The 26,255-nt window shown below is 40.1% G+C and overlaps 2 protein-coding genes across 10 annotated transcripts in view; one reads left to right on the top strand and one right to left on the bottom strand.

The window, feature by feature from the left end:
* Positions 1-26,255, top strand: part of LOC133542457 (gastrula zinc finger protein XlCGF57.1-like) — a 170,172-nt gene that overhangs the window by 129,445 nt on the left and 14,472 nt on the right. For 3 of the 4 annotated variants that reach the window (XM_061886605.1, XM_061886604.1, XM_061886603.1), the window contains exon 3: positions 1,947-4,547. The exons of the other annotated variant lie outside the window; for it this stretch is intronic. In XM_061886605.1, the coding sequence (XP_061742589.1) occupies positions 1,947-3,475 (1,529 nt within the window). In that variant the 3' untranslated portion in view covers positions 3,476-4,547. Of the gene's footprint in view, positions 1-1,946; positions 4,548-26,255 lie in introns of those variants that run through there. 4 annotated transcript variants of the gene reach the window in all.
* LOC133542475 (zinc finger protein OZF-like) lies at positions 8,086-25,461 on the bottom strand. 6 transcript variants are annotated; one of them, XR_009804166.1, is made up of 5 exons: positions 18,779-21,242; positions 16,821-16,975; positions 16,379-16,491; positions 15,905-16,264; positions 14,540-15,239 (listed from the first exon to the last, which is right to left on the bottom strand). XR_009804166.1 is itself a non-coding variant. In XM_061886653.1 (3 exons), the coding sequence occupies exons 2-3, from the start codon at positions 23,468-23,470 to the stop codon at positions 10,901-10,903; spliced, it is 1,605 nt and encodes a 534-aa protein (XP_061742637.1). In that variant the 5' UTR covers positions 25,328-25,461; the 3' UTR covers positions 8,086-10,900. The 6 variants fall into 6 exon arrangements, 4 of the variants coding, with proteins under 4 accessions (XP_061742637.1, XP_061742640.1, XP_061742638.1 ...); XR_009804165.1 differs by lacking the exon at positions 15,905-16,264 and having other exon boundaries at positions 14,548-15,239; positions 18,779-21,241; XM_061886653.1 differs by lacking the exons at positions 14,540-15,239; positions 15,905-16,264; positions 16,379-16,491; positions 16,821-16,975; positions 18,779-21,242 and adding exons at positions 8,086-12,282; positions 23,248-23,470; positions 25,328-25,461.

Below are 26,255 nucleotides of genomic sequence, written 5' to 3'. Positions count from 1 at the left end.
GCGTGACGTCACGAGTTGCAGGGCTCCACACATATTCACATTGTTTATAATGGGAGCCACCAGCAGTAAGAGCAATTCGGACCGAGAAAGCGACAATTTCCACATTAATTTGAGCGAGGATGAGAGATTCGTGAATTAGGATATTGATAGTGAAGGACTAGGTAAAAAAAAAGCGACGGCTCCGGGCGGCGGCAGTGGTAGCGTTTCAGATGTAATTAGACACATTTACTAGGATCATTCTGGAAGATCCCTTATCTGCTTATTGTTTTATTAGTGTTTTAGTGAGATTTTAAAGATTGTAAAAGATTGTAAAGACATACCTCGAGGTCAGATGGCTGCGGTGAACACGCAGTGTCTCAGAGAGAAGCCGAGGAGCCAAGCTCACAGCTGCCTTTTTTGACAGCTGCTGCAGTACGACGAATAATCCACTGATGTCTCTGGTAAGATATATATCACAATTTCCCCATCCAAAAACATGCTGGTTGACGTAGAGAAAACATGTTCGCTTGACCGCTCTGTGTTAAAGCTTCACAACAAACAAAGAAACACCGGCTGTGTCTCGGTGCTAAAGACAGCTGCAATCCACCGCTTTCCACCAACAGCATTCTTCTTTGACGTCTCCATTATTAAATGAACAAATTGCAAAAGATTCAGCAACACAGATGTCCAAAATACTGTGTAATTATGCCGTTAAAGCAGACGACTTTTAGCCGTAACTGGTGCTGAGCTAATATTTCCTGACAGTCCGTGACATCACGCGTAGTTTTCAACAAGAAACTCGCAGGAAATTTAAAATTGCAATTTAGTAAACTAAAGCGGCCGTATTGGCATGTGTTGCAATGTTAATATTTCATCATTGATATATAATCTATCAGACTGCGTGGTCGCTAGTAGTGGCTTTCAGTAGGCCTTTAAGACTTTAGTTTAGCACCAAATGATAATATCAATACATTTAATAAAGTCAAATACAAATATGGCAAAAAGAGAAGTATCCTACACTTCTTCAATTATATGATTTGCCTGAGAAGCTGGACAGGACAAAAAAAATTTAAAATTGTATTTAGTTTATGCGGTGGGTAATGTGTTGGTGTTTTTAAGGTAGGCCTAGCGGTATAGCTCGGTTGGTAGAGTGGCCGTGCCAGCAACTTGAGGGGTTCCAGGTTTGATCCCAGCTTCTGCCATCCGAGCCGTTGTGTCTTTGGGCAAGACACTTTACCCACCTGCTCCCAGTGCCACCCACAATGGTTTAAATGTACACTTCCATGTGATGTAGAACAGTAGTCCCACATTTTAAACATACACACACATCCGAAGAATATATAAAACAAATATATTTGGTGGCCCAAACAAAACGACTCGGCGAACCAATGTTTGGTATGGGCGATATGACCTCAGATCTATATCCTAATAACAATATATGTCACGATATATCATTTTGTATATGATTGATTATAGAAGAATTTCAAAGCGGGTTACAAAAGCTCCTAATTTGGCAGCTGACATATGCAGTAACATATTGTGTCCTTTCTAATTGTATTATTTTGTCGAAACAATTATTATTAATGTACTTGTTTATTTACTCTTAATATCTGGTTACTTTATTTGAGAAAATACTAGAAATGATGAAATATTTTACCGCATATTTCATCAACTAAATTAGTAACTTGTGTAGCCTGTTTTAAAATGGTTCTATTAGTAATTCTATATGAAATAATACATCACAAAATCAATTTTAAACCATCAACCGTCTATTTATAGTATAAAGTCATGTCGTCCTGGTTTGTTTTTCTTTTCCTGTGAATAATGTTGTAAAGAGCAGTGTGTTTGTGCGTCACTTTCATACGATAACTTGTTTTTCCTAAGTACATATAATAGTACTGAATGCATTGTGTGACTGAGCAGAGATGGAATTTTTTAAAACGTGTTTGTCTTCTTGTGGCCTGCAGACGTCTGTGAAGAACATCTTCTCCCTGAGCAACAGAAGTGGAGCTTCAGGATGAAGCCACAGCCCTCCCACATTAAAAAGGAAGAGGAACACCCACTGACCCCCCATTTTAAAGCGGAAGAGGGTGACCCACTGACCACTCACATCAAAGAGGAAGAGGAGGACCTATTGACCCCCCATTTTAAAAAGGAAGAGGAGGAGCCACTGATAACCCATTTCAAAGAGGAAGAGGGGCACCCACTGAGCCCTCACATTAAAGAGGAAGAGGAGGAACACAGCATCAGTCAGCAGGGAGGACATCTTGAAGGACTGGAGGAGGTTGATGTCACCAAGATGCCAGTGACTGGTGTCCCTGTGAAGAGTGAAGGTGATGAGGTCAAAGGTGAGAGTGAGGAGAGGGGAGGGGGGGAGCCTCCAAGCAGCAGCTCAACCCAACACATGAAAACAGAAGGTGATGGAGACCACTGTGGAGGATCACAAGCAGACAAGCTCTTAGCTCCACTATCAGATAGTGAGGACACAACGTCACACTCTCCTGACACTGATGATGAAGACTCTAAAGATGATAAGACATGTCACACTGACAACACACACTTCACATGTTCTCACTGCGACAAAACTTTTAAAGACGGTCGCAATATGAAAAGACACATGAGAACACACTTTGAAGAAAAACCTTTTTCATGTTCAATCTGCAGTAAAGATTTTACTCAAAGGGGCCATTTCAAGGCACACATTAGAACACACACAGGAGAAAAACCTTTTTCGTGCTCAATCTGTAGTAAAGGTTTTGTTGTAAGTCAACAGTTGAAAGTACACATGAGAAGACACACTGGAGAAAAACCTTTCTCCTGCTCCGAATGTGATAAAAGTTTTGTATTAAATCACAGTTTAAAATTACACATGAGAACACATACTGGAGAAAAACTTTTTTCATGTTCAATCTGCGGTAAAGATTTTGCTCTAAAGGTCTATTTCAAGGCACACATGAGAAGACACACTGGAGAAAAACCTTTTTCGTGTTCGATCTGTAGTGAAAGTTTTGTTGTAAATCAACAGTTGAAAATACACATGAGAAGACACACTGGAGAAAAACCTTTCTCCTGCTCAGAATGTGATAAAAGTTTTGTATTAAATCAAAGTTTAAAATTACACATGAGAACACACACTGGAGAAAAACCTTTTTCATGTTCAATCTGCGGTAAAGATTTTACTCGAGGGTACCATTTCAAAACACACATGAGAATACACACTGGGGAAAAAAAATTTCCCTGTTCAGAATGTGGTAAAAGTTTTCTAAGAAATCAAAGTTTAAAAGAACACATGAGAATACACACTGGAGAAACAACTTTTTCCTGTTTAGAATGTGGTAAAAGTTTTGTAAGAAATCACAATTTAAAAGTACACATGAAAACACACAATAGAGCAAAACCTTTTTCATGTTCAATCTGCGGTAAAGATTTTACTCGAAAGGACCATTTCAAAAAACACATGAGAATACACACTGGAGACAAAACTTCTTCCTGCTAAGAATGTGGTAAACGTGTTGTAATAAATCAAAGTTTAAAAGTACACATGAGAACACAAACTGGCGAAAAACCTTTTGTATGTTCAGTATGTGGTAAACATTAAATAGAAAGACAGCAATTAAAATCACACGTGAGAACGCACTCTGGTGAAAAGCCAGAGTGCAACAAAAGCTTTGGTCACCTAAACACTCTTACAGTACACATGAGAACACACACAGGTGAGAAAGTGTTGAGTTGCAGTGTGTGTGGTGAAAGATTCTCTTCTAAGTCCCAGTGTAAGAAACACAAGTGTGCTGGTGAGAACAGCAGCAGCAAATGAAGATGCAGGATTTGAAATAAACTGTCAAAACTTTGACTTTCTAACAACATCAGCACATATAACATGTGTGACATCATTGTTGTGTGTGTAACACAATCTTGTTAATATGATTCTAACATTTATAGATTAGACACTTCAGATTAGTGCTTTTATTTCAGTCAAGTACATGAGTTAATATACACATTTGTGTACTTTAAAATGAACAGAACTATTTGACTGAAAAGGTGAGAACAAACAGTACATAAAATATGTTACATACAATAAACATTTAATATGTAGATATTCATAATTCACTTTTATACTTACTCATAATGCTTTATATATGTTTTTTGAATAATGAAGTGGTACATATTTTATTTTGTAATTGTAGATGATTCCATAGATGAACTCCTTTATATGATGTACATATTTGTTTTACATGTGTTCATACCTTTGCTTTTGAGTACACATAAATCCCTCTTAGTTCATATTTACTGGTTCACATCTGAAACATCTTCTGGACCACTTCTGGAAGCATATTATTATTTACTTTATACATCATTTGAACAGTTGTCTTTTATACAATTTTAAAATGTGTAACTTTCTGAATCATTTGTTGGGTCTCTATAATCCATTCTATTATCTTTATTACTCTCTTTTGTAATATGAATATTGTTTTTTGAGTGTTTTATATGTATGTCCCCAGACCTTTATGCAATACACAATGTATGCTTCAACTAAAGTTGGGTACAATAAATGTAGTTAATATTTGTGAGTATGTATTTTATTTTATTTTGTATTGCACACAATTTCTGAAATGTTTTCTTTATATGATTTTTATGTAGTTTCCAGCTTAGTTTTTATGTTGTATTCCAAAAATGTGATTAACTTTACTCTTTTCATAATTTTTGTTTGACATTTTTATAAGATCCAAAAATGACCTATTTAGTTTTATTGGAGTTTAGAGATAGTTTATTGATGTGCAGCCATCTTTTTATGGTCTAGTTCTCTCCGGATAAAATTAGATGTGAGTTAAATCAAGCAGTGAAGAATGGAAGGTTATTATATACATAATTATATATAATTACACTCAGTAGTGACAATTAAAGACACTTTCATCCTGTTCATTTGAGCAAATAAAAAGAGTAAAATGTAATGTTATAAACAATAGAAGAATATTAATATCAGCAGTCAATATTCCAACATTGTGAAGCTGAGCTATCTTGATGGAGGAAAGATGACAGCACATGTACCAGAGCAGCAAAAGCATTAAGAGGAAACATTTCAAATGTACTTCTAGAAATGTCAATGAAGTGAAAAAAAAGAGTAAAGTGTGACAATCAAAGACTTCAGACTAATAGAGGAGTGAAAACATGTATTAAATAATGTTATGTGTTCGATAAAACAATGGCTGCTGAGCTGTGAATGTGATGTATGAATTACAAAGTGAGGGAATATATCCCACAACCACTACGCTGTTTTCTCTCTGCTGACTTTCTGGATAAATCTGCCAACTTTTAAGAACTACCGAATCAACAGAAGATAGTTGATTTCCAGTTTGAATCAAACTTATTTTTGAACCACTTTTGATTTCTATGGATTATGTTGGATTTATTATGTGTATTTGTTATGTTTATATTTATTTATGGCGGGCTTGCTTGGGAGTTTTAAGATGGGCGTGGCTACCACTGTCAGGTGTCTACTTAGGTAGCTTTTAAAAATGGCGTCATTGTTCGTTTGGTAAAAAACAGCGTGCTTCGTCACCGGCATACTTCACTGGTAAGATCATTTTATGTCCGCTTTTCTTGGTTAGATTAACTGAAATATTGTTTAAAATCCATGTTTGCTCGCTTTTTTTCTTTTTTGTTTGTTGTGTGTTCGCTAAGTCCGCGGCTGGCTGGCTGTTTGACAGCCAGAGCAAACACGCGCTGTTTTAGCTTTTCAACGACGTGGGCAAAATGATTAAGTTAAAAAGCTACAACTGCAGTAATGTGCGGATTGAAAAGTGTTGTATTAGTGTGTTGTCACTTTGTGTGTTTCCGGCTGAATTTAAGTGATCGTAGGTTTATTCTTGGCTTGAGTTCGAAAATACCGGCACTTTACTTCCTGGTTTGGCTGATGGGATTTGTAGTTCTCTAATGTAGTTCTGCTTAAATGTATAATGTGTGGCTCAAACAGAGCACCTGTGTTTATGTTTTGTTTTAGTCTGCTTGTCCATGAATCATGGCGACATTAGAAATGATTCTGATCACATTTAAAATAAAATAGATACATTGTTTTGTTGTGTTCATGTTTACTTTTAGCTGCTGCTGCTTCTATTGCTACTACTGCTGCTGCTATTGTTACTGCTGCTATTGCTATTGCTATTGCTGCAGCTGCTACTGCTGCTACTATTGTTACTGCTGCTATTGTTACTGCTGCTATTTTAGCTGCTGCTGCTTCTATTGCTACTACTGCTGCTGCTATTGCTACTGCTACTATTGCTACTGCTGCAGCTGCTACTGCTGCTATTGTTACTGCTGCTATTGCTATTGCTACTGCTGCTATTGCTACTGCTGCTGCTATTGCTACTACTGCTACTATTGCTACTGCAGCTACTATTGCTGCAGCTGCTATTGCTACTGCTGCTATTGCTACTGCAGCTGCTATTGCTACTGCTGCAGCTGCTACTATTGCTACTGCTACTATTGCTACTGCTGCTGCTATTGCTACTATTGCTACTGCAGCTACTATTGCTGCAGCTGCTATTGCTACTGCTGCTATTGCTACTGCTGCTGCTGCTATTGCTACTACTGCTACTATTGCTACTGCAGCTGCTATTGCTACTGCTGCTATTGCTGCAGCTGCTACTGCTGCTACTATTGCTACTGCTACTATTGCTACTGCTGCTATTGCAACTGCAGCTGCTATTGCTACTGCTGCTATTGCTACTGCAGCTGCTATTGCTACTGCTGCAGCTGCTACTATTGCTACTGCTACTATTGCTACTGCTGCTGCTATTGCTACTATTGCTACTGCAGCTACTATTGCTGCAGCTGCTATTGCTACTGCTGCTATTGCTACTGCTGCTGCTGCTATTGCTACTACTGCTACTATTGCTACTGCAGCTGCTATTGCTACTGCTGCTATTGCTGCAGCTGCTACTGCTGCTACTATTGCTACTGCTACTATTGCTACTGCTGCTATTGCAACTGCTGCTGCTATTGCTACTACTGCTACTATTGCTGCAGCTGCTATTGCTACTGCTGCTGCTGCTATTGCTACTACTGCTACTATTGCTACTGCAGCTGCTATTGCTACTGCTGCTATTGCTGCAGCTGCTACTGCTGCTACTATTGCTACTGCTACTATTGCTACTGCTGCTATTGCAACTGCTGCTGCTATTGCTACTACTGCTACTATTGCTACTGCTGCTATTGCAACTGCTGCTGCTATTGCTACTGCTGCTACTATTGCTACTGCAGCTGCTATTGCTACTATTGCTACTGCTGCTATTGCTGCTGCTGCTATTGCTACTGCTGCTGCTATTGCTACTGCAGCTACTATTGCTGCAGCTGCTATTGCTACTGCTGCTATTGCTACTGCTGCTGCTGCTATTGCTACTGCTGCTACTATTGCTACTGCAGCTACTATTGCTACTGTAGCTACAATTGCTGCAGCTGCTATTGCTACTGCTGCTGCTGCTATTGCTACTACTGCTACTGCTGCTACTATTGCTACTGCTGCTATTGCTACTGCTGCTGCTATTGCTACTACTATTGCTACTGCAGCTACTATTGCTACTGCTGCTGCTATTGCTACTGCTGCTGCTGCTATTGCTACTGCAGCTACTATTGCTGCAGCTGCTATTGCTACAGCTGCTATTGCTGCAGCTGCTATTGCTACTACTGCTGCTATTGCTACTACTGCTGCTATTGCTACTGCTGCTGCTATTGCTACTATTGCTACTGCTGCTACTATTGCTACTGCTGCAATTGATGCAGCTGCTATTGCTACTGCTGCTATTGCTACTACTGCTGCTATTGCTACTGCTGCTGCTATTGCTACTGCTGTTATTGCTACTGCTGTTGCTATTGCTGCTACTGCTGTTGCTACTGCTGTTATTGCTACTGCTCCTATTGCTACTACTGCTACTATTTATACTGCAGCTACTATTGCTGCAGCTACTATTGCTACTAGTGCTGCTGCTGCTATTGCTACTATTGCTACTGCTGCTATTGCTATTGCTGCAGCTGCAGCTGCTATTACTACTGCTGCTATTGCTACTACTGCTACTGTAACTGTTGCTGCAATAGTACCAAATAAAACAAGTGCACAGCGAGTAATTCCTTTTATGCTGAGTGACGACCCCTATTCAGAGGGCCAATACGGAACTAACTGTACAGTAATAACCAGCGAGGTATGCCGGTGACGAAGCACGCTGTATTTTCCCAAACGAACAATGACACCATTTTTAAAAGCTACCCAAGTAGTCACCTGACAGTGGTAGCCACGCCCATCTTAAAACTCCCAAGCAAGCCCGCCATAAATACATATAAACATAACAAACACACATAATAAATCCAACAGATTATGTAAACCAGGCGATGTCGTCTTCTAGGACAGCCAATAGCTGCGTTCCTTACTGAGGAGTTGGCAACACTGATGGACCTCTACTTATATATCCTCTAGAAAACTGGGATTGTCTTTAAAGGGGAACATTATCAGCAGACCTATGTAAGCGTCAATATATACCTTGATGGTGCCGAAAAAAGACCATATGTTTTCTTAGCCGATTTCCGAAGTCTAAAAAGGCGAATTTGGCGATTTAAACGCCTTTCAATTGATAGCCTGTCAGAGCGATGACCTTTGACCCGTGACATATGACAACGTGAAGCGATCCGCCATTTTCTCAATCTCATTACACGCACCAAGTCAAATCAGTTCTGTTATTTTCCATTTTTTCGACTGTTTTCCTGTACCTTGGAGACATCATGCCTCGTCGGTGTGTTGTCGGAGGGTGTAACAACACCAACAGACGGATTCAAGTTGCACCACTGGCCAAAAGGTGCGAAAGTCCCTCGTTTGTTCCGCACACTTTACCGACGACAGCTATGCTACGACAGAGATGGCAAGAATGTGTGGATATCCTGCGACACTCAAAGCAGATGCATTTCCAACGATAAAGTCAAAGAAATCTGCAATATTGGAAAATAGACCACCGCTGAATCTGCCGGAGTGTGCGAGCTATTCAGGGACGACGGCCGTCTGTTCCCGCAGACAAGCGAGGTAAACCCCCGGGATATGATTTATGCCACTTCTTTTTCTGTCTCATTTTGTCCACCAAACTTATTATGCTGTGCATGAATGATTTATGACTTATGTGGAGTGTGCTAATCAGACATATTTGGTCACGGCATGACTGCAAGCTAATTGATGCTAACATGCTATTTAGACTACCTGTATGTACATATTGCATCATTATGCCTCATTTGTAGCTATATTTGAGCTCATTTAGTTTCCTTTAAAGGGGAACATTATCACAATTTCAAAAGGGTTGAAAACAATAAAAATCAGTTCCCAGTGGCCTGTTGTATTTTTTGACATTTTTTTCAAAATTTTACCGGTCCCTGAATATCCCTGAAAAAAACTATAAAGTGCTTGATTTTCGCTATTTCGACTATCCATTTCCATGTGACGTCATTCAGTGCTGCCAAAGTAAACAAACAAAGGCGAATACCACAGCAAGATATAGCGACATTAGCTCGGATTCAGACTCGGATTTCAGCGGCGTAAACGATTCAACAGATTACGCATGTATTGAAACAGATGGTTGGAGTATGAAAGTATTGAAGAAGAAACTGAAGCTATTGAGCGAATAGCTATTGACGCTATTCATAGCCATAGCATGGCCGAATAGCTGCGTTAGCATCGCCGGTAAAATGTGCGGACCAAACGATCAAGACTTTCGCATCTCGTGACACTGGAGCAACTTAAGTACTTTGATTGGTAAGTGTTTGTTTCGCATTAAATGTGGGTGGAAGGAAACGTAATATAGTTGCAAATGCATCTACAGGTTATCCATACATCTCTGTGCCATGTCTGCTTTAGCACCGCCGGTAAATAGCATGTTAGCATCAATTAGCATATCATGTTAGTATCGATTAGCTGGCAGTCAACATTAACAAAACTCACCTTTGTGATTTAGTTGACTTTATAGTTGCAAATGCATCTACAGGTTATCCATACATCTCTGTGCCGTGTCTGTCTTAGCACCGCCGGTAAATAGCATGTTAGCGTCGATTAGCGTAGCATGTTAGCATCGATTAGCTGGCAGTCAACATTAACAAAACGCACCTTTGTGATTTAGTTGACTTTATAGTTGCAAATGCATCTGCAGGTTATCCATACCTCTCTGTGCCATGTCTGCTTTAGCACCACCGGTAAATAGCATGTTAGCCTCGATTAGCTGGCAGTCACGCCGCAACCAAATATGTCTGATTAGCACATAAGTCAACAACATCAACAAAACTCACCTTTGTGATTTCGTTGACTTTATCGTTGCAAATGCATCTGCAGGTTATCCATACATCTCTGTGCCATGTCTGTCATCGCCGGTAAAATGTGGAGACACTCCCGCACATTCAATAGGGGTCTGGCGGCAGATTTCTTGCCTGTGGTGCAACTTGAATCCCTCCCTGTTAGTGTTGTTACACCCTCCGACAACACACCGACGAGGCATGATGTCTCCAAAGTTCCCAAAAATAGTCGAAAAAACGGAAAATAACAGAGCTGAGACCCGGTGTTTGTAATGTGTTGAAAATGAAAATGGCGGGTGTGTTACCTCGGTGACGTCACGTTCTGACGTCATCGCAAAAAGAGCGATGAACAGAAAGGCGTTTAATTTGCCAAAATTCACCCATTTAGAGTTCGGAAATCGGTTAAAAAAGTAGATGGTCTTTTTTCTGCACCATCAAGGTATATATTGACGCTTACATAGGTCTGGTGATAATGTTCCCCTTTAAGTGGGAACCTCTTACCGCACATTGAACAACTCAATGGTTTTCCTCCAGTGTGTGTTTTCATGTGTTGAGTTAATTTTCTCTTGACACATAAGCTTTTGCCACAAACTGAACAACTAAATGGTTTTTAACCTGTGTGTGTTCTCATGTGTTTAGACAAAATGCTATTCCGAGAAAATCTGTCACCACAAACTGAACAATTATATGGCTTTTCTCCTGTGTGTGTTCTCAGGTGTACGGTCAAAACGCTATTTCGAGAAAAACTTTTGCCACAAACTGAACAATTACATGGTTTTCCTCCTTTGTGTGTTTTCATGTGTTGACTCAAAGAGCTTTTTTGAGAAAAGCTGTTGCCACAAACTGAACAATAGAACGGTTTTTCACCTGTGTGTGTTCTCATGTGTTGAGTCAAATAGCTATTTCTGGAAAAGCTTTTGCCACAAACTGAACACGTAAATGTTTTTTCACCTGTGTGTGTTCTCACGTGTCGAGTCAAAGAGCTATTTCGAAAAAACCTTTTGCCACAAACTGAACACTTAAATAGATTTTCACCTGTGTGTGTTCTCATGTGTTGAATCAAATAGCTACCTAGAGAAAAGCTTTTGCCACAAACTGAACAATTAAATGTTTTTTCTCCTGTGTGTAATCTCTTGTGTTCAGTCAAAGAGCTATTTCGAGAAAAGCTTTTGCCACAAACTGAACACTTAAATGTTCTTTCTCCTGTGTGTGTTCTCATGTGTTCAGCCAAATGGCTATTTTGAGAAAAGCTTTTGCCACACAACGAACAATTACATGGTTTTTCTCCTGTGTGTGTTCTCATGTGTACAGTCAAAATGCTAATTCGAGAATAGCTTTTGCCACAAACTGAACAGTTAAATTTTTTCTCTCCTGTGTGTGTTGTCATGTGTCGAGTCAAAGAGCCATTTTGAGAAAAGCTGTTGCCACAAACTGAACACTTGAATGGTTTTTCACCTGTGTGTGTCCTCGTGTGTTGAGTCAAAGAGCTCATTTGAGAAAAGCTTTTTCCACAAACTGAACAATTGAAAGGTTTTTCTTCTGTGTGTGTTCTCATGTGTTCAGTCAAATGGCTCATTTTAGTAAAACTTTGAACACAAACTGAGCAGCTCAAACATTTTTTACCTCTCTTCTTTGTTGAGCATTCAGAGTGTTTGTTGTCAGTGTGAGTCCTTATATCGCCTTCAAAGTCTGTATCGCTGCTCAAAGTTACTTCAACCTCGTCTTCAGCCTCACTATCGGATAGTGGAGCTAAGAGGTTGCCTACTTGTGGTTTCTCTTCATCATCTTCAGTCTTCACAGAGAGAATCCTCAGTGGAAACTTGGTGTAATCAGCTTCCTCTCGTCCTAGAAGAAACTCTCCCTCCTGAGTGAGGCAGAATTCCTCCTCTTCCTTTTTAATGCAGGGTGGTTGTGGAGTCTCCTGCTTCAAAGTGGAGCTCCCCCCTGACTGAGGGGAAACTCCATCTGGATTACCCATCAGCAGCTGGACGTCTGCAGGACACAAACAACAAAAACACACTTTATTCTATGTACTGTACGTGTGTGTAGTGGGGTTGTACAGTCTACTGCTACTAATAAAGTATCGTGGTACTAATCAATTGAAATCGGTACTATACCACCTTTGAAAAGTACTGGTACCGTTCTACTGCTTTAAAACATGCCTCGCCATATGTGGTGATTAGTATTACCACCTTTGCTTCAGACTTAGGTCAACATTTAATTAATAAGCATTCAGATTTGCACAAGGAGTTTAAATAGTGACAGGTATAATGTAGTTGTTACACCTGTCCTGCTCCTCTCTCTCTACTCGCCCGCTCACTCACAATGACAACACGTGGACATTGTCACAAACACACATAGTACTCTCAGAAGTTAACCAGCTCCCCTGCTGTGCACATGTACAAACCCCGTTTCCATATGAGTTGGGAAATTGTGTTGTATGTAAATATAAACGGAATACAATGATTTGCAAATCATTTTCAACCCATATTCAGTTAAATATGCTACAAAGACAATATATTTAGGGTCCGATTTTTTCTGCAGGATGTCAATTATTAAAATGTAGGTCTAAGTGAGACCTACATAGAGGTATTTGTTTCATGTCTGTCCGGCATTACTACTGGAAGTTACAAGCAGTTTTGTCTGTTTTCTCTTCCTAGAAGCATTTTTTTCTGTGTTTTATTCAAGGATCCAAGGACCCTATTGAAACTGTAAGGTTTTATTATTATTCCGCTCATTCGCACCCTAATTTGACCCCCTTAACATACGTCAAAACTCACCAAATTTGACACACACGTCGGTGTGGCAAACCTTCCCAACTTATTAAGTAACCAAACCCAAAAAATGAAAATTGCGCTCTAGCGCCCCCTAGAAAAAAAAACAAAAAACAGACTGTTCGTAACTTCCGTTAGGAATGTCGTAGAGACATGGAACAAAAACCTCTATGTAGGGCTGACAGACCTAGATTTCATAATTGTATCTTCTAGGGCAAAAATCAACAAAATTTTGCAAAAACCCATTCAAAGCAAAATTTTTGCTAAAAAAATGCTATTTTTGCCTCTTTGAGCTGTTATTTGACCCCCTTAAAATGCTTCAAAACTCACCAAACTTGGCACATACATCAGGACTGGCAAAAATTGCGATTTAATGAAAAAACTAAACCCGGAAATTAAAAAATGTGCTCTAGCGCATTTTTTGAATAAAACACAGAAAAAACTGCTTCCAGGAAGAGAAAACACACAAAACTGCTTGTAACTTCCAGTAGGAATGCCGGACAGACATGAAACAAATACCTCTATGTAGGTCTCACTTAGACCTACATTTTAATAATTGACATTCTGCAGAAAAAAATCAACAGGAAGTTGGCAATTACCCCTTCAAAATAAAAGTTTTGTAAAAACCCGTCACCTTTTTCAAACGTAAACTCCTCCGAGTGCGTTTGTCGTTTCGGCTTCAAACTCGCATAGAAGAGAGATTGAACCCTTTTGATTAAAACTGTCCAACAAAGTTTTGATTACTGCTCCGGTTTTGATTTTATGACCCTTCAAAGAACCACTGCGCTGATGTTGTCTCAAGATGGCTGCTTAAAAGCAGGAAGCACTAACGTGCCCACACATTGCATAGAAGGCAGGTACACAAGACAAAAGTATTGGGACACTTAGGTCTACCACTGTACCAAAGTATTGGGACACTTAAGACTAACACTAGGCAAAAGTATTGGGACACTTAAGACTAACACTAGGCAAAAGTATTGGGACACTTACGACTATCACTGGGCAAAAATATTGGGACACGTACGACTTACACTAGGCAAAAGTATTGGGACACTTAGGACTAACAGTAGACGATGTGAAATGGAATTAATTCTTTTTTTGTCCTCAAAATTCTACACACAATACCTTATAATAATAGTAGCTACTATCCATCCATCTTCTAACGCTTATCGGAGTTTGGGTCGCGGGGGCAGCAGCCAAAGGCGGACCCGACCAACGCTGCTTGCAGCTTTAATTGATGTTCAAACTGATAAAAAAAATGTTTTTGCCAATAATCATTAACTTTAGAATTTGATGCCAGGAACACGTGACAAAGAAGTTGGGAAAGGTGGCAATAAATACTGATAAAATTGAGGAATGCTCATCCAGGGTATCTGCAGGTTACAGCAAGTCAAATTTAAGACTTTTTAAGAACTTTTTAATGCCACCTTGAGTGAAATTTAAGACCGAAAAAAATAAAACATCTATAAATATAAGCGATGGTTGGGGATCCCACTGTACTACAACCTCAATGACAATCAGTCAAGTTTACTTTTGGTATGTTTATTAATAAACAAACTGATAAGCACCACTCTGCAAAACAGCTTATCAAAAATCTTGAGGGATCCAAAAACTTTGACATCCAAAACAAACAAACCAACACCCACGCCAGTAAAAACATAATAACCGAGGTGAGGGTAAAAAATAAATGACATTTGGTCAATAATAGTGCAAAACAGTATTATAACATCAACAACAAAACACTGAAAACACACTCTAATGAGCCTCAGTTCTCATTCACGAGTTCTCCCCCCTATTTTTTTCAGCTCACTCATATTTTCTTTATATCTCATCCTGAGGAGGTTTGACTTTGTTACGAGCTGTGCCATCAATGTGCCAGACTTCTCTTCCGCTTGCTCAGCAAACATGTCTGCATCTTTCTCCAGACTCTCACATACATCCAGGAGAGTTTTCTTCTTTTTTTTTAAGCTCAGAGATGTGGTGTTCTGCAGCTTTTCTCTTCTGCATTTGTTCAGCGCTCTGCCTCTTCCTCCTCTCCGGGTCAAGGTGTTCTCTGTATCTTGATCTTGCTGATCCCACTGAGGTCAGCAGCTCCTTAGTGAGAGGGATATGGGCAACCCGCCCATAAACAGCAACATAGTCACATACCAGTCTCTGGGCGATGAGCGTGTCCTCCTGAAGGTTAAAGGGGAACATCATCACAATTTCAAAAGGGTTAAAAACAATATTAATCAGTTCCCAGTGGCTTGTTGTATTTTTTGAAGTTTTTTTCAAAATTTTACCGGTCTCGGAATATCCCTAAATAAAGCTTTAAAGTGCCTTATTTTCGCTCTCTGCGAAGACACTGTCCATTTCCCTGTGACGTCATACAGTGCTGCCAATGTAAACAAACAATGGGAATACCACAGCAAGATATAGCGACATTAGCTCGGATTAAAACTCGGATTCAACAGATTACGCATGTATTGAAACAGATGGTTGGAGTATGAAAGTATTCAAGAAGAAACTGAAGCTATTGAGCGAATAGCTATTGACGCTATTCATAGCCATTGCATGGCCGAATAGCTGCGTTAGCATCGCCGGTAAAATGTGCGGACCAAACGATCAGGACTTTCGCATCTTTTGACACTGGAGCAACTTAAATCCCTCGATTGGTAAGTGTTTGTTTCGCATTAAATGTGGGTGGAAGGAAATGTAATATAGTTGCAAATGCATCTGCAGGTTATCCATACGTCTTTGTTCCATGTCTGCTTTAGCACCGCCGGCAAATAGCATGTTAGCATCGATTAGCGTAGCATGTTAGCATCGATTAGCTGGCAGTCAAAATAAAAAAAACTCACCTTTGTGATTTCGTTGACTATCGTTGCAAATGCATCTGCAGGTTATCCATACATCTCTGTGCCATGTCTGTCTTAGCACCGCCGGTAAAATGTGGAGACACTCCAGCACATCCAATGGGGGTCTGGCGGCAGACACTTTGGCATCTTCGGGCCAGTGGTGCAACTTGAATCCCTCCCTGTTAGTGTTGTTACACCCTCCGACAACACACCGACGAGGCATGATGTCTCCAAGGTTCCAAAAAAAAGTCGAAAAAATGGATAATAACAGAGCTGAGACCCAATGTTTACAATGTGTTGAAAATGAAAATGGCGGGTGTGTTACCTCGGCGACGTCACATTCTGACGTCATCCCCTCCAGAGCTATAAACAGAAAGGCGTTTAATTCGCCAAAATTCACCCATTTAGAGTTCGGAAATCGGTTAAAAAAATAGATGGTCTTTTTTCTGCACCATCAAGGTATATATTGACGCTTACATAGGTCTGGTGATAATGTTCCCCTTTAATGGGAAGACCGAGGACTTGGTGATGGCGAAGTCATCCCTCCTTGCTGGTGCACAGTAGAAAAGGAAGTGCATCGCCCTCAGCACCTAGGTGGGAGAGAGGATCATTTGTTACTCATTTATGATGGAGAATGACTTTTACCCATCCATGCAAAATACTGATGGCCCTTTTGTGAAAAAGCTCCTTCACTAGAAGCATGTAAAGGAGCAATATTGTAGACCAGACACATTGACACATTAGCAGAGCTTGACAGAACAACTGAACTTATGTGTAAACAGTGTGAAACATCTTTAATAATTGAAATCAAATCCATGCTCCCCTTTTAACCACTGTCAACTGTCCACTTACTGTAATATTCCAATTTCCCTTGTGGGACTAATTAAAGATTACTTTTCTTAAGTTTTAATTATCTTACCTTCTCCACTTGCCACAGTGTGAAGGCCACAGCTACCCACAACCATACTGCTCAGCGTGCTCTTGCTGTAGAAGCTCAAAGAACTTCCAATTCACATCGGGCCCATCCATGGAGATGGACACCATATCCCTGAGGTTCAGTTTCTGCGCACACTCCTGAGAATGACATGGATATGAACATAATTGCTCGACTGTCAAATAGTTCAGTGTAATTTAACATTCTGTCCGCACGCATTTCTCAGATTACGTTTAAGTTTCTTTCTTCCTCGCTCATCTAGTCCAGGGGCCGGCAACCTTTACCACTCAAAGAGCCATTTCGACCCGTTTCACAAAATGAGGAAGACAATGGGAGCCGCAACTATTCTCGCTAATATCTGCTGGTGGTCACCCAGATGACAAGAATAAGGGCGTGCTATGAAGCCAATCGCCTTAAACACCTTTTACAACATGTACAAACTGCTTGCCAGTCCAGCAACATGTTGTGAGAGGCTTCCGCAGACGCACGCACATGACTGGAAGGCAGAGTACACTGACGGTTGTGATATAAACAACTTTAACACCTACTAATATGCGCCACATTGTGAACCCACACAAAAGAAGAATGACAAACACAGTTCGGGAGAAAATCCTCACAGTAACACAACGTAAACGCAACACAACAAATACCCAGAATCCTTTGCATCCATAACACGTGGGCGACATAGCTCGGTTGGTAGCAACTTGAGGATTGCAGGTTCGATTCCCGCTTCCACCATTCTAGTCACTGCCGTTGTGTCCTTGGGCAAGGCACTTTACCCACCTGCTCCCAGTGCCACCCACACTGGTTTAAATGTAACTTTGATATTGGGTTTCACTATGTAAAGCGCTTTGAGTCACTAGAGAAAAGCGCTATATAAATTCACTTCACATCCTGACTATGTTATACACCCCGCGAGCACCAAACCCCGCCCACCTCAACCAGGCAGGGAAGGGGGGAGTGGGGTTTGGTGCTCACAGGTGTATAACATAGTCAGGATGTGTCATGGAAGCAAAGGATTCTGGGTATTTGTTGTGTTGCGTTTAAGTTGTGTTACTGTGAGGATTTTCTCCCGAAATGTGTTTGTCAATCTTCTTTTGTGTGGGCTCACAATGTGGCGCATATTAGTAGGAGTGTTAAAGTTGTTTATATCACAACCGTCAGTGTACTCTGTGTCACCCAGTATGCCTCGCAATCTCATACATGTGCCGATAGAAGCAGCGAAATGCATGTGTCCGGTCGGCACGCAAATGGCATTCCGTGAATGGCGTGCGTGATGAGGTTCAAGAGGACGCAAATAGCATTCCGTGAATGGCGGGCGCGATGACGTTCAAGAGGACGTTAAGGGTAATATCATCACGGCACGCCCTTGATATTGTAGTCCGAGTGAAAATTGGAGAACGTTGACTCCGGGTGATGTCCGGGAGAGGCATTGAATTCCGGAATCTCCCCGCAACAATCTGGGGGGGTCGGCGATTGTGCAGCTGAGTCGCATCAGAGTTGCCAAAGAGCTGCATGCGGCTCCGGAGCCGCGGGTTGCCGACCCCCGATCTAGTCCCTCCATCTCCCCACCTGCTCCTGCTCTCCTGTTTCACCCCTCTCTATGGCTCTCTATATTGATCACTAATCACAGGAGGGAGTAATATGTATAAATAACATGTTTATTTACTATACCTATGCACTGTTCACTGAGTATTGACGAGAGTATGCTTGTCTGAGATGCAAAGCTTAAACATCAATGACCACTAAAGGGTGTTCATACCACAGAAATATTTGTTTGTGACCGACGGATTAAAAAAAACAACAACTTTATTGTCCGTCACAGAGTGACAGGGCTCAACACAAACACCATACAGACGTAAAAGCACACTTAAACCAATCAGATTTGGATTTTTCACAATTCACAATATATTGTGTAATATTAAATATAGCCTATTACTTACTTTGAAGTGGTGCCGTAAATCTTTGCCTGTTGAATTTCCCAGGAATTGAGAATCCAGGTAACGGGAAAGTACTTGATCTCCAACCCAATATCGAACATTGACATCCAGTTGTTTCTTCTTCGTGCTGGGATTCAGTGTTTCATCGAACATTAACACATACCGAGACCCGTTGACTTGGTCGAAGAGCAGGTTTTGGATGAGAGGTGCTAATCCATGTCTCGTAATATATGCTGTTTTTTCCGCAGGAAAATGTATTAGCAACCTGAGAATCAGGGAACATCACACGAAAAAGATCGCCAATGAGGTGTAAAATTGATGTTTCACCACAGTGTGCAAGATCCATAACACCTCAGATTTTAATGTTACTGTCCCGCCGAAGATTAGTGTCAGGTCAGTGCTGCTAGCGGCAGTTGTTGCTAGCTGGGGGTGCGTTGGCGCTGGACCTACGCAGAACTGGGAGATGCCTGGTGTTTGTTTTTGGCTCTCTGCCGCGATTTTATGCTTACCGCACTGCATGTGCGATTTGACTGCTCTAATTCCCATGATGCCAAGTTTGAAATCCCTCTAACAAAGTATGCACCTGGCCTCCTTGGGATTGGCAACAGGCTTAAACCAGCTTTTAAACCGGCTGTCCTGTCGATATTTTTTGGCCACACAACGTCTTATTTCGTTTTTTTAAATGTATATTATATTTATAAACTCAGGAAATATGTCCCTGGACACGTGAGGACTTTGAATACGACCAATGTATGATCCTGTAACTACTTGGTATCGGATTGATACCCAAACTTGTGGTATCATCCAAAAACTAATGTAAAGTATCAAAGAAGAGAAGAATAAGTGATTGTCACATTTTAACAGAAGTGTAGATATAATATGTTAAAAGAGAAAGTAAGCAGATATTAGCAGTAAATGAACAAGTAGATTAATAATTCATTTTCTACCACTTGTCCTTAATAATGGTGAGAAAATAATAGGTGTATAAATGACAGAATATGTTACTGCATATGTCAGCAGACTAATTAGGAGTCTTTGTTTGTTTACTTACTACTAAAATAAAAGTTGTCTAGTATGTTCAACATTTTATTTAAGGGCTTAACTCCAATTATAAACATATGTTTAATGTACCCTAAGTTTTTTTGTTAAAATAAAGCCAATAATGCCATTTTTGTGGTCTCCTTTATTTAGAAAAGTACCAAAATAATTTTAGTACCGATACCAAAATATTGGTATCGTTACCACACTTAATTTCCCCTCTGGGATTATTAAAGTATTTCTGATTCTGATTGCGTTTTTATTGGCAGTCTTCAAAGTAATGAACTTTCCGGAACAATTTCTTCAATTTTGATTCACCGAAAGTGTTATCAGTCACAAATGGTTCACACTCAGACAACTTTACCATGAGGGGGCTGACAAAATAAAGAATTTTGAAAGACAAGAAAACTTTGCTAATTAGTACTAATAAAATAGATTGATTGAGACATTGCTGGACAGCAGAGAAGTAACTAAATCCAAACAAACCTTGAAATAATTTTTTAAAGATATCTGGCTTGTATCTTCAGTAGGGACATAAATCATTAGGAATTTATGGATATGATACCCTGAACGATTCTCCTTATTGATACCAGTATTTATCGGTACTCTTATCGGTACTACATGTCATTTGTGGAGACAAAAAAGTGGAAAAAAAGGCATTTTAAATAGCATTCCTACTAGCAGAAGAGGTTGAACACCTCAGACATGATGTTCTGTAACATCTCAGAGCAGGGAAGTCTTTTATCAGCAGCTGTTTATTTGAAGTCTTAAAGAAGTCAACTATGTGTGCAGTGCAAGGTGAAATGCAGTTATGTCATCTTCTTCTCAATAACACACACATCAAACTTGTGCGTGTGGTTGCTTCCTTATTTGTCATTATTCAAAGCTGATTTTAATGTGTAGCAGCGGCAGCTGAACTCAATGTGACAACGTGTCATAGTTACGTCAGTCAACTGGAATTAAAAATACAAATAGTTGTGTCGTTAGTCCAGAATCTTCACGGTCCTCATGGACGACATAATTAGGAACCACTAATAAAAAAATGGTACTTGGTATACATCTCTTATCTTCACCACTAAACCTTTGAAATATGCTGACATATGTGCTGCTAAAGGTAAATAAACAGTAGCCATATTGAATGTTTGCCTTCATTTGACCAGGTGAGGTAAGGAGGACGGCCTCTAGGTCACATGGTTACACCCCAGCAATTACACTGTTGATGATTGATGAGCATTCATTTTTAAATGGTGGTGTTAAAAAGCAAGTACCGTATTTTCCGCACTATAAGGCGCACCTAAAAACCTCAAATTTTCTCAAACGCTGGCAGTGCACTTTATAATCCGGGGCGCCTTATATATGGACCAATATTGAGCCACAATAAGCGGTACAAAGGGATGGATGGAGGTCTTGCAAACTACAGTAAGCAGCCGCCAACTTCATTTTCCCCTGTAGAAGAAAAAGTGCGCTTCTTCTTCTACGCTGCTTCTTCTTCTTCTACAGCTGCCGAGCATATTTTCCCCCGTAAAAGGAAGAAGCGCGCGGTGCATGCTGGGATATATGACCGCTGGAGGCGTGCCGTTTCTGTGTGTAAAGACCCCAAAATGGCTCCTACGACGCAGAGTTTAAAGGCCTACTGAAAGCCACTACTACCCACCACACAGTCTGATAGTTTATATATCAATGATGAAATATTAACATTGCAACACATGCCAATACGGCCTTTTTAGTTTACTAAATTGCAATTTTAAATTTCCCAGGAGTTTTGTCTTGAAAACGTCCTGTAATGATGACGTGTACATAAGACGTCACGGGTTTTTAGGAAGTATGAGCGCTACGCACACACACAGCTAAATGTAGTCTGCTTTAACGGCATAATTACACAGTATTTTGGACATCTGTGTTGCTGAATCTTTTGCAATTTGTTCAATTAATATTGGAGAAGTCAAAGTAGCAAGATGGAGTTGGGAAGCTTTAGCCTTTAGCCACACAAACACACGGTGATTCCTTGTTTAAAATTCAGGGAGTTGAAACTTTGCTATGGATCACAGCGGACATGGATCCCGACCACTTGTCAACCAACAGGTTTCGGTGAGAAAATTGTGTTTAAAAAGTCGCCACTTACCGGACTTACCGGATATCAGCTGAGCTTGCGCCTCCCGTACAGCTGCCGTCGACTTCCCTGAGACACTGCGCGTCAACACCCGGCCGTGGACGTACACTTCCGACTATCAGGTACTGTTAAACTCACTAAAACACTAGCAAGACAATAGAAAGATAAGGGATTTCCCAGAATTATCCTAGTAAATGTGTCTAAAAACATATTAATCCGTCTTAATGCAACGCGATTGCAATCGCGTTTTTTTTTTCCCTAGTCTGTCGCTATCAATATCCTCAAACAGGAATATTTCATCCTCGCTCAAATTAATGGTGAAATCGTCGCTTTCTCGGTCCGAATAGCACTTTTTGTTGGAGGCTCCCATTAAAAACAATGTGAATATGTGAGGAGCCCCCACACTTGCGACGTCATCGTCTGGGACTTCCAGTAGAGGCAGGGCTTTTATCTGTTGCGAACTTTATCGTGGATGTTCTCTACTAAATCCTTCCAGCAAAAATATGGCAATAACGCAAAATGATCAAGTATTACACATAGAATGGACCTGATATCCCCGTTTAAATAAGAAAATCTCATTTCAGTAGGCCTTTAAACTCAAGGCGATCAGTCACACAGTAGAAGACGGGAATAGAGCAGCAGCGAGAGAATTGAACATTAACAGCAGCGACTCTGACTCTTTTAGTGACGACTTGGACGAGCCGGACATGTTGGATGCCGTATTCGCCCAACTGTTTGATTCGAACACTGAAGAAGAAGAATTTGAGAGATTCGTGGATGAGGAATAACTTAATTAAGTGAGCTTTACATGTTTATTTTGTGTGTTGTGTTACATTATCGTTTGAGCAACGTTGAGTTACTGATATATTATTGCTCTGCACTATTTCCAGTGTTACTATATTGTAATTGCACTAACGTTTGATTTACCGTAACAGTATCAGACTGTTTTTTAACGTGTTTATTGAATCGGGGAAAATAATAAAACAGCTGTTTATTCATTTTGGGAGTGAACGGAGTTGTCAGAACGCTGGTTTGTAATCTATTAATAAAGTTTGACTGACTGTTTTGTTGACATTCCCTGTAACGCAGCTCCATCTAAAGGATGCATGACGTAACCCCAGCCTCTACTGTAGCATCTATTCTACGCGCCTTATAATGCGGTGCGGCTTATATATGAACAAAGTTTTAAAATAGGCCATCCATTGACGGTGCGCCTTATAGTGCGGAAAATACGGCATATCTCCATCTTTAGTGATAAATGTGGCCCCCGGATGAACATGTGTCACAAACATTGTATTAGATGATATGTGGATGTTGTGCTTACTTGGACTGTGATGAAGCTGTGAGGACTCAGGTGGTTTGTCTTCATGCTCTTCAGTCTTCACAGAGACAACAGTCAGTGGAAACTTGCTGAGATCAGCCTCCTCCTGCCCTGGAAGAAACTCTTCCTCCTGAGTAACCCAGAGATCCTCCTCTTCCTCTTTAATGTGGGGGGGCTGTGGATCCTCCTGCTGCTGAAGGGGACGTTCTTCTTGACCAGCGTTCATCTGTTGGACGTCCGCAAGACAACACAAAAAAAAAACCTCAGCTCAGATGTGTCAAATATTTTTTAGTCTATCAAATATAATATTTTCCAAGTGGACTGACAGCACTTTGTGGTGATGTTCTTCTACACATGGAATAATCATCAGTTATTGATTATTATGAATTGTGTAATTGATCTTGTTTTCTGCATTTACATTAATTATTGATAAAAAGTAACAACTTATAGAAAACCTCCTGCTGGGATTTTAATACCGTCATGACTGCATGAAGTCAGTCTGCACGTATAAAAGTTTCATTGTGCTGCAGCATCAAGTGACGCCAACTGGCTCCTCCCACTACCTACCTACCAGCCAACCTTGACGTGCACCTCCAAAATAGTCCCACCTCACGTCAACGGTGACCAGGACTACAGAGCTGTGATTAGTTGGCTTTACTTTTACACGCAATATCCTCTCCTTGATCTTCCTTCTGCAAAAGCAACATTTTTAACCCAACAGAAAACAAACAGAAGTGCAGCGAAGCACGTGTAACAAGTGCCAGCGAGTGTGGCCGTGTGATAGTATGTTGGTTGAACCTCACTCACACCTTAAGAAATGTGCTGGCGTGAGAACATATATATATATATATATATATATATATATATATATATATATATATATATATATACACAAATACATATATATACACACATATACATATATATATCCATTTTCTACCGCTTATTCCCTTTTTTGGGGTAGCAGGGGGCGCTGGCACCTATCTCAGCTACAATCGGGCGGAAGGCAGTGTACACCCTGGACAAGTCGCCACCTCATCGCAGGGCCAACACAGGTAGACGGACAACATTCACACTCACATTCACACACTAGGGCCAATTTAGTGTTGCCAATCAACCTATCCCCAGGTGCATGTCTTAAATATATATATATATATATATATATATATATATATATATATATATATATATATATATATATATATATATATATATATATATATATATATATACATATATACATACATATATATATATATACATACATATATATATATAATTTTTAGAATATTTGGGTACCTCATGATTCGATTACAAACAAAATATTGGTGCATATTCAATTTGTGATCAGTAAATTAAAGCCATTTTTAATATGTAACATTTATTTCATGAAATATTTATTTCAGTCTGACTGAATAAGCATTAATCGCTTACAATTGTGCAAATAGTGTCTTCATAATAACAAGCCTTAGTTGATTTAAATTCCATGATATGTCAGCCCGAATGCAGCTGAGATAGGCTCCAGCACACCCTCCACCCCTTGCAACCACAAAAAGGGACAAGCGGTAGAAAAATTTATGTATGGATTATATCAAGGTAATAGAAGTGCGTGCAAACAACATAATTTGTATTTATTGCGAATATAGTTAGCACCAATCCAAAGTAGACTACTGCAATGTATGTGCAATACATTATATTACACTGTCATAAAAAGTTATATTTTATCTTTCATCCTGCAAAGCGTTTTTGAGTACACTGAAAAGTGCTATGCCAAATAAAATGTATTATTATTATTATTATAACATGTGACTTATTCCAGACTTAAATTACGAGACGTTCGTTCCTTTCTAGTAACAAATATTTAATGATGTTAAGTGTGACTGTAATATACAACAAAAACATTGTTAAAGTATTAAATAAGTCAATATAATTCTCATAGAGAACATATAAAATACACTCCTCAAAAAAAAAACGCTCGCATTTGCTACAAAGGCCTGCTAGCGGGCTAACGCTAGCAGGTTAGCTTGGAACAACATATCAGGTAAATAAGATAAATAATATGAAAATATATAATGTATATTACCTCATAAGCCGCGTGTACAAGAGAGGAGTGGAATATATTCTTCCTATTGTTACACCAGCAACTCTTTTTGTTGTTCTGTGGCCGGGCGAAGGAAGTGTGCACCACTCACTATTGTCCCAGTGAAACACGTGTTTGGCCAACAATTGTTCCGCGGTTGACAACATTTCGATGACGTCACACAGGAGGAAGAACAAAACAAGATGGCGTCTGGCGGAGAATACGTTGTTTTGGTTATTATGGTTTCTAGGTCTTAATTACAACGTACATGTGCACATGTGTGTCGTTTAACAGAGTAAACGTCGTTATTAATTGTTTGTATGCGGATACATTAGTCTGAGTGCACTTATACGTGCTAGCCTAGCCTGCTGGTTAGCTTAGCTTGTTAGCTGCTAACAAAGAGAGGCGGAAGTGATCGACACATCAAAGCAGAGATCCAATGTAAGTGTAAAGTGTTTTTATTGTGTGAACATGTCTACATTACAAATGATGTGAGTGTTGCTGAATCAGCGACTAACTGCTGCCGTAGAAGAAATATTTGTGATGTTAGAAAAAAAAAAACGATAGCAGAATACGAGGAGGAATTTGTCCAACAAAAGAGGAGAAATAGCGACAATATCAACGACTGGACGCTGTTTTCAAGTTGTGGTACACATCCATCCTTCCATCCATCTTCTTCTGCTTATTCGAGAGCGGGTCACAGGGGCAGCAGCATAAGAAGGGAAGCCCAGACTTTCCTCTCCCCAGCCACTTCGTCCAGCTCTCCTACCGGGGGATCACGAGGCGTTCCCAGGCCCGCCAGGAGACATAGTCTAGCCAACGTGTCCTGGGTCTTCCCTGTGGCCTCCTAACGGTCGGACGTGCCCTAAACACCTCCCTGGGTTCGCCTTTGGGTGGCATCCTGACTAAATGCCCGAACCAATTCATCTGG

This window comes from Nerophis ophidion, linkage group LG24 (genome assembly GCF_033978795.1).
Source record: "Nerophis ophidion isolate RoL-2023_Sa linkage group LG24, RoL_Noph_v1.0, whole genome shotgun sequence".
Taxonomy (NCBI): domain Eukaryota; kingdom Metazoa; phylum Chordata; class Actinopteri; order Syngnathiformes; family Syngnathidae; genus Nerophis; species Nerophis ophidion.
The sequence above is the reverse complement of the archived record's forward strand: the minus strand, read 5'-3'. Positions and strand labels throughout refer to the sequence as shown.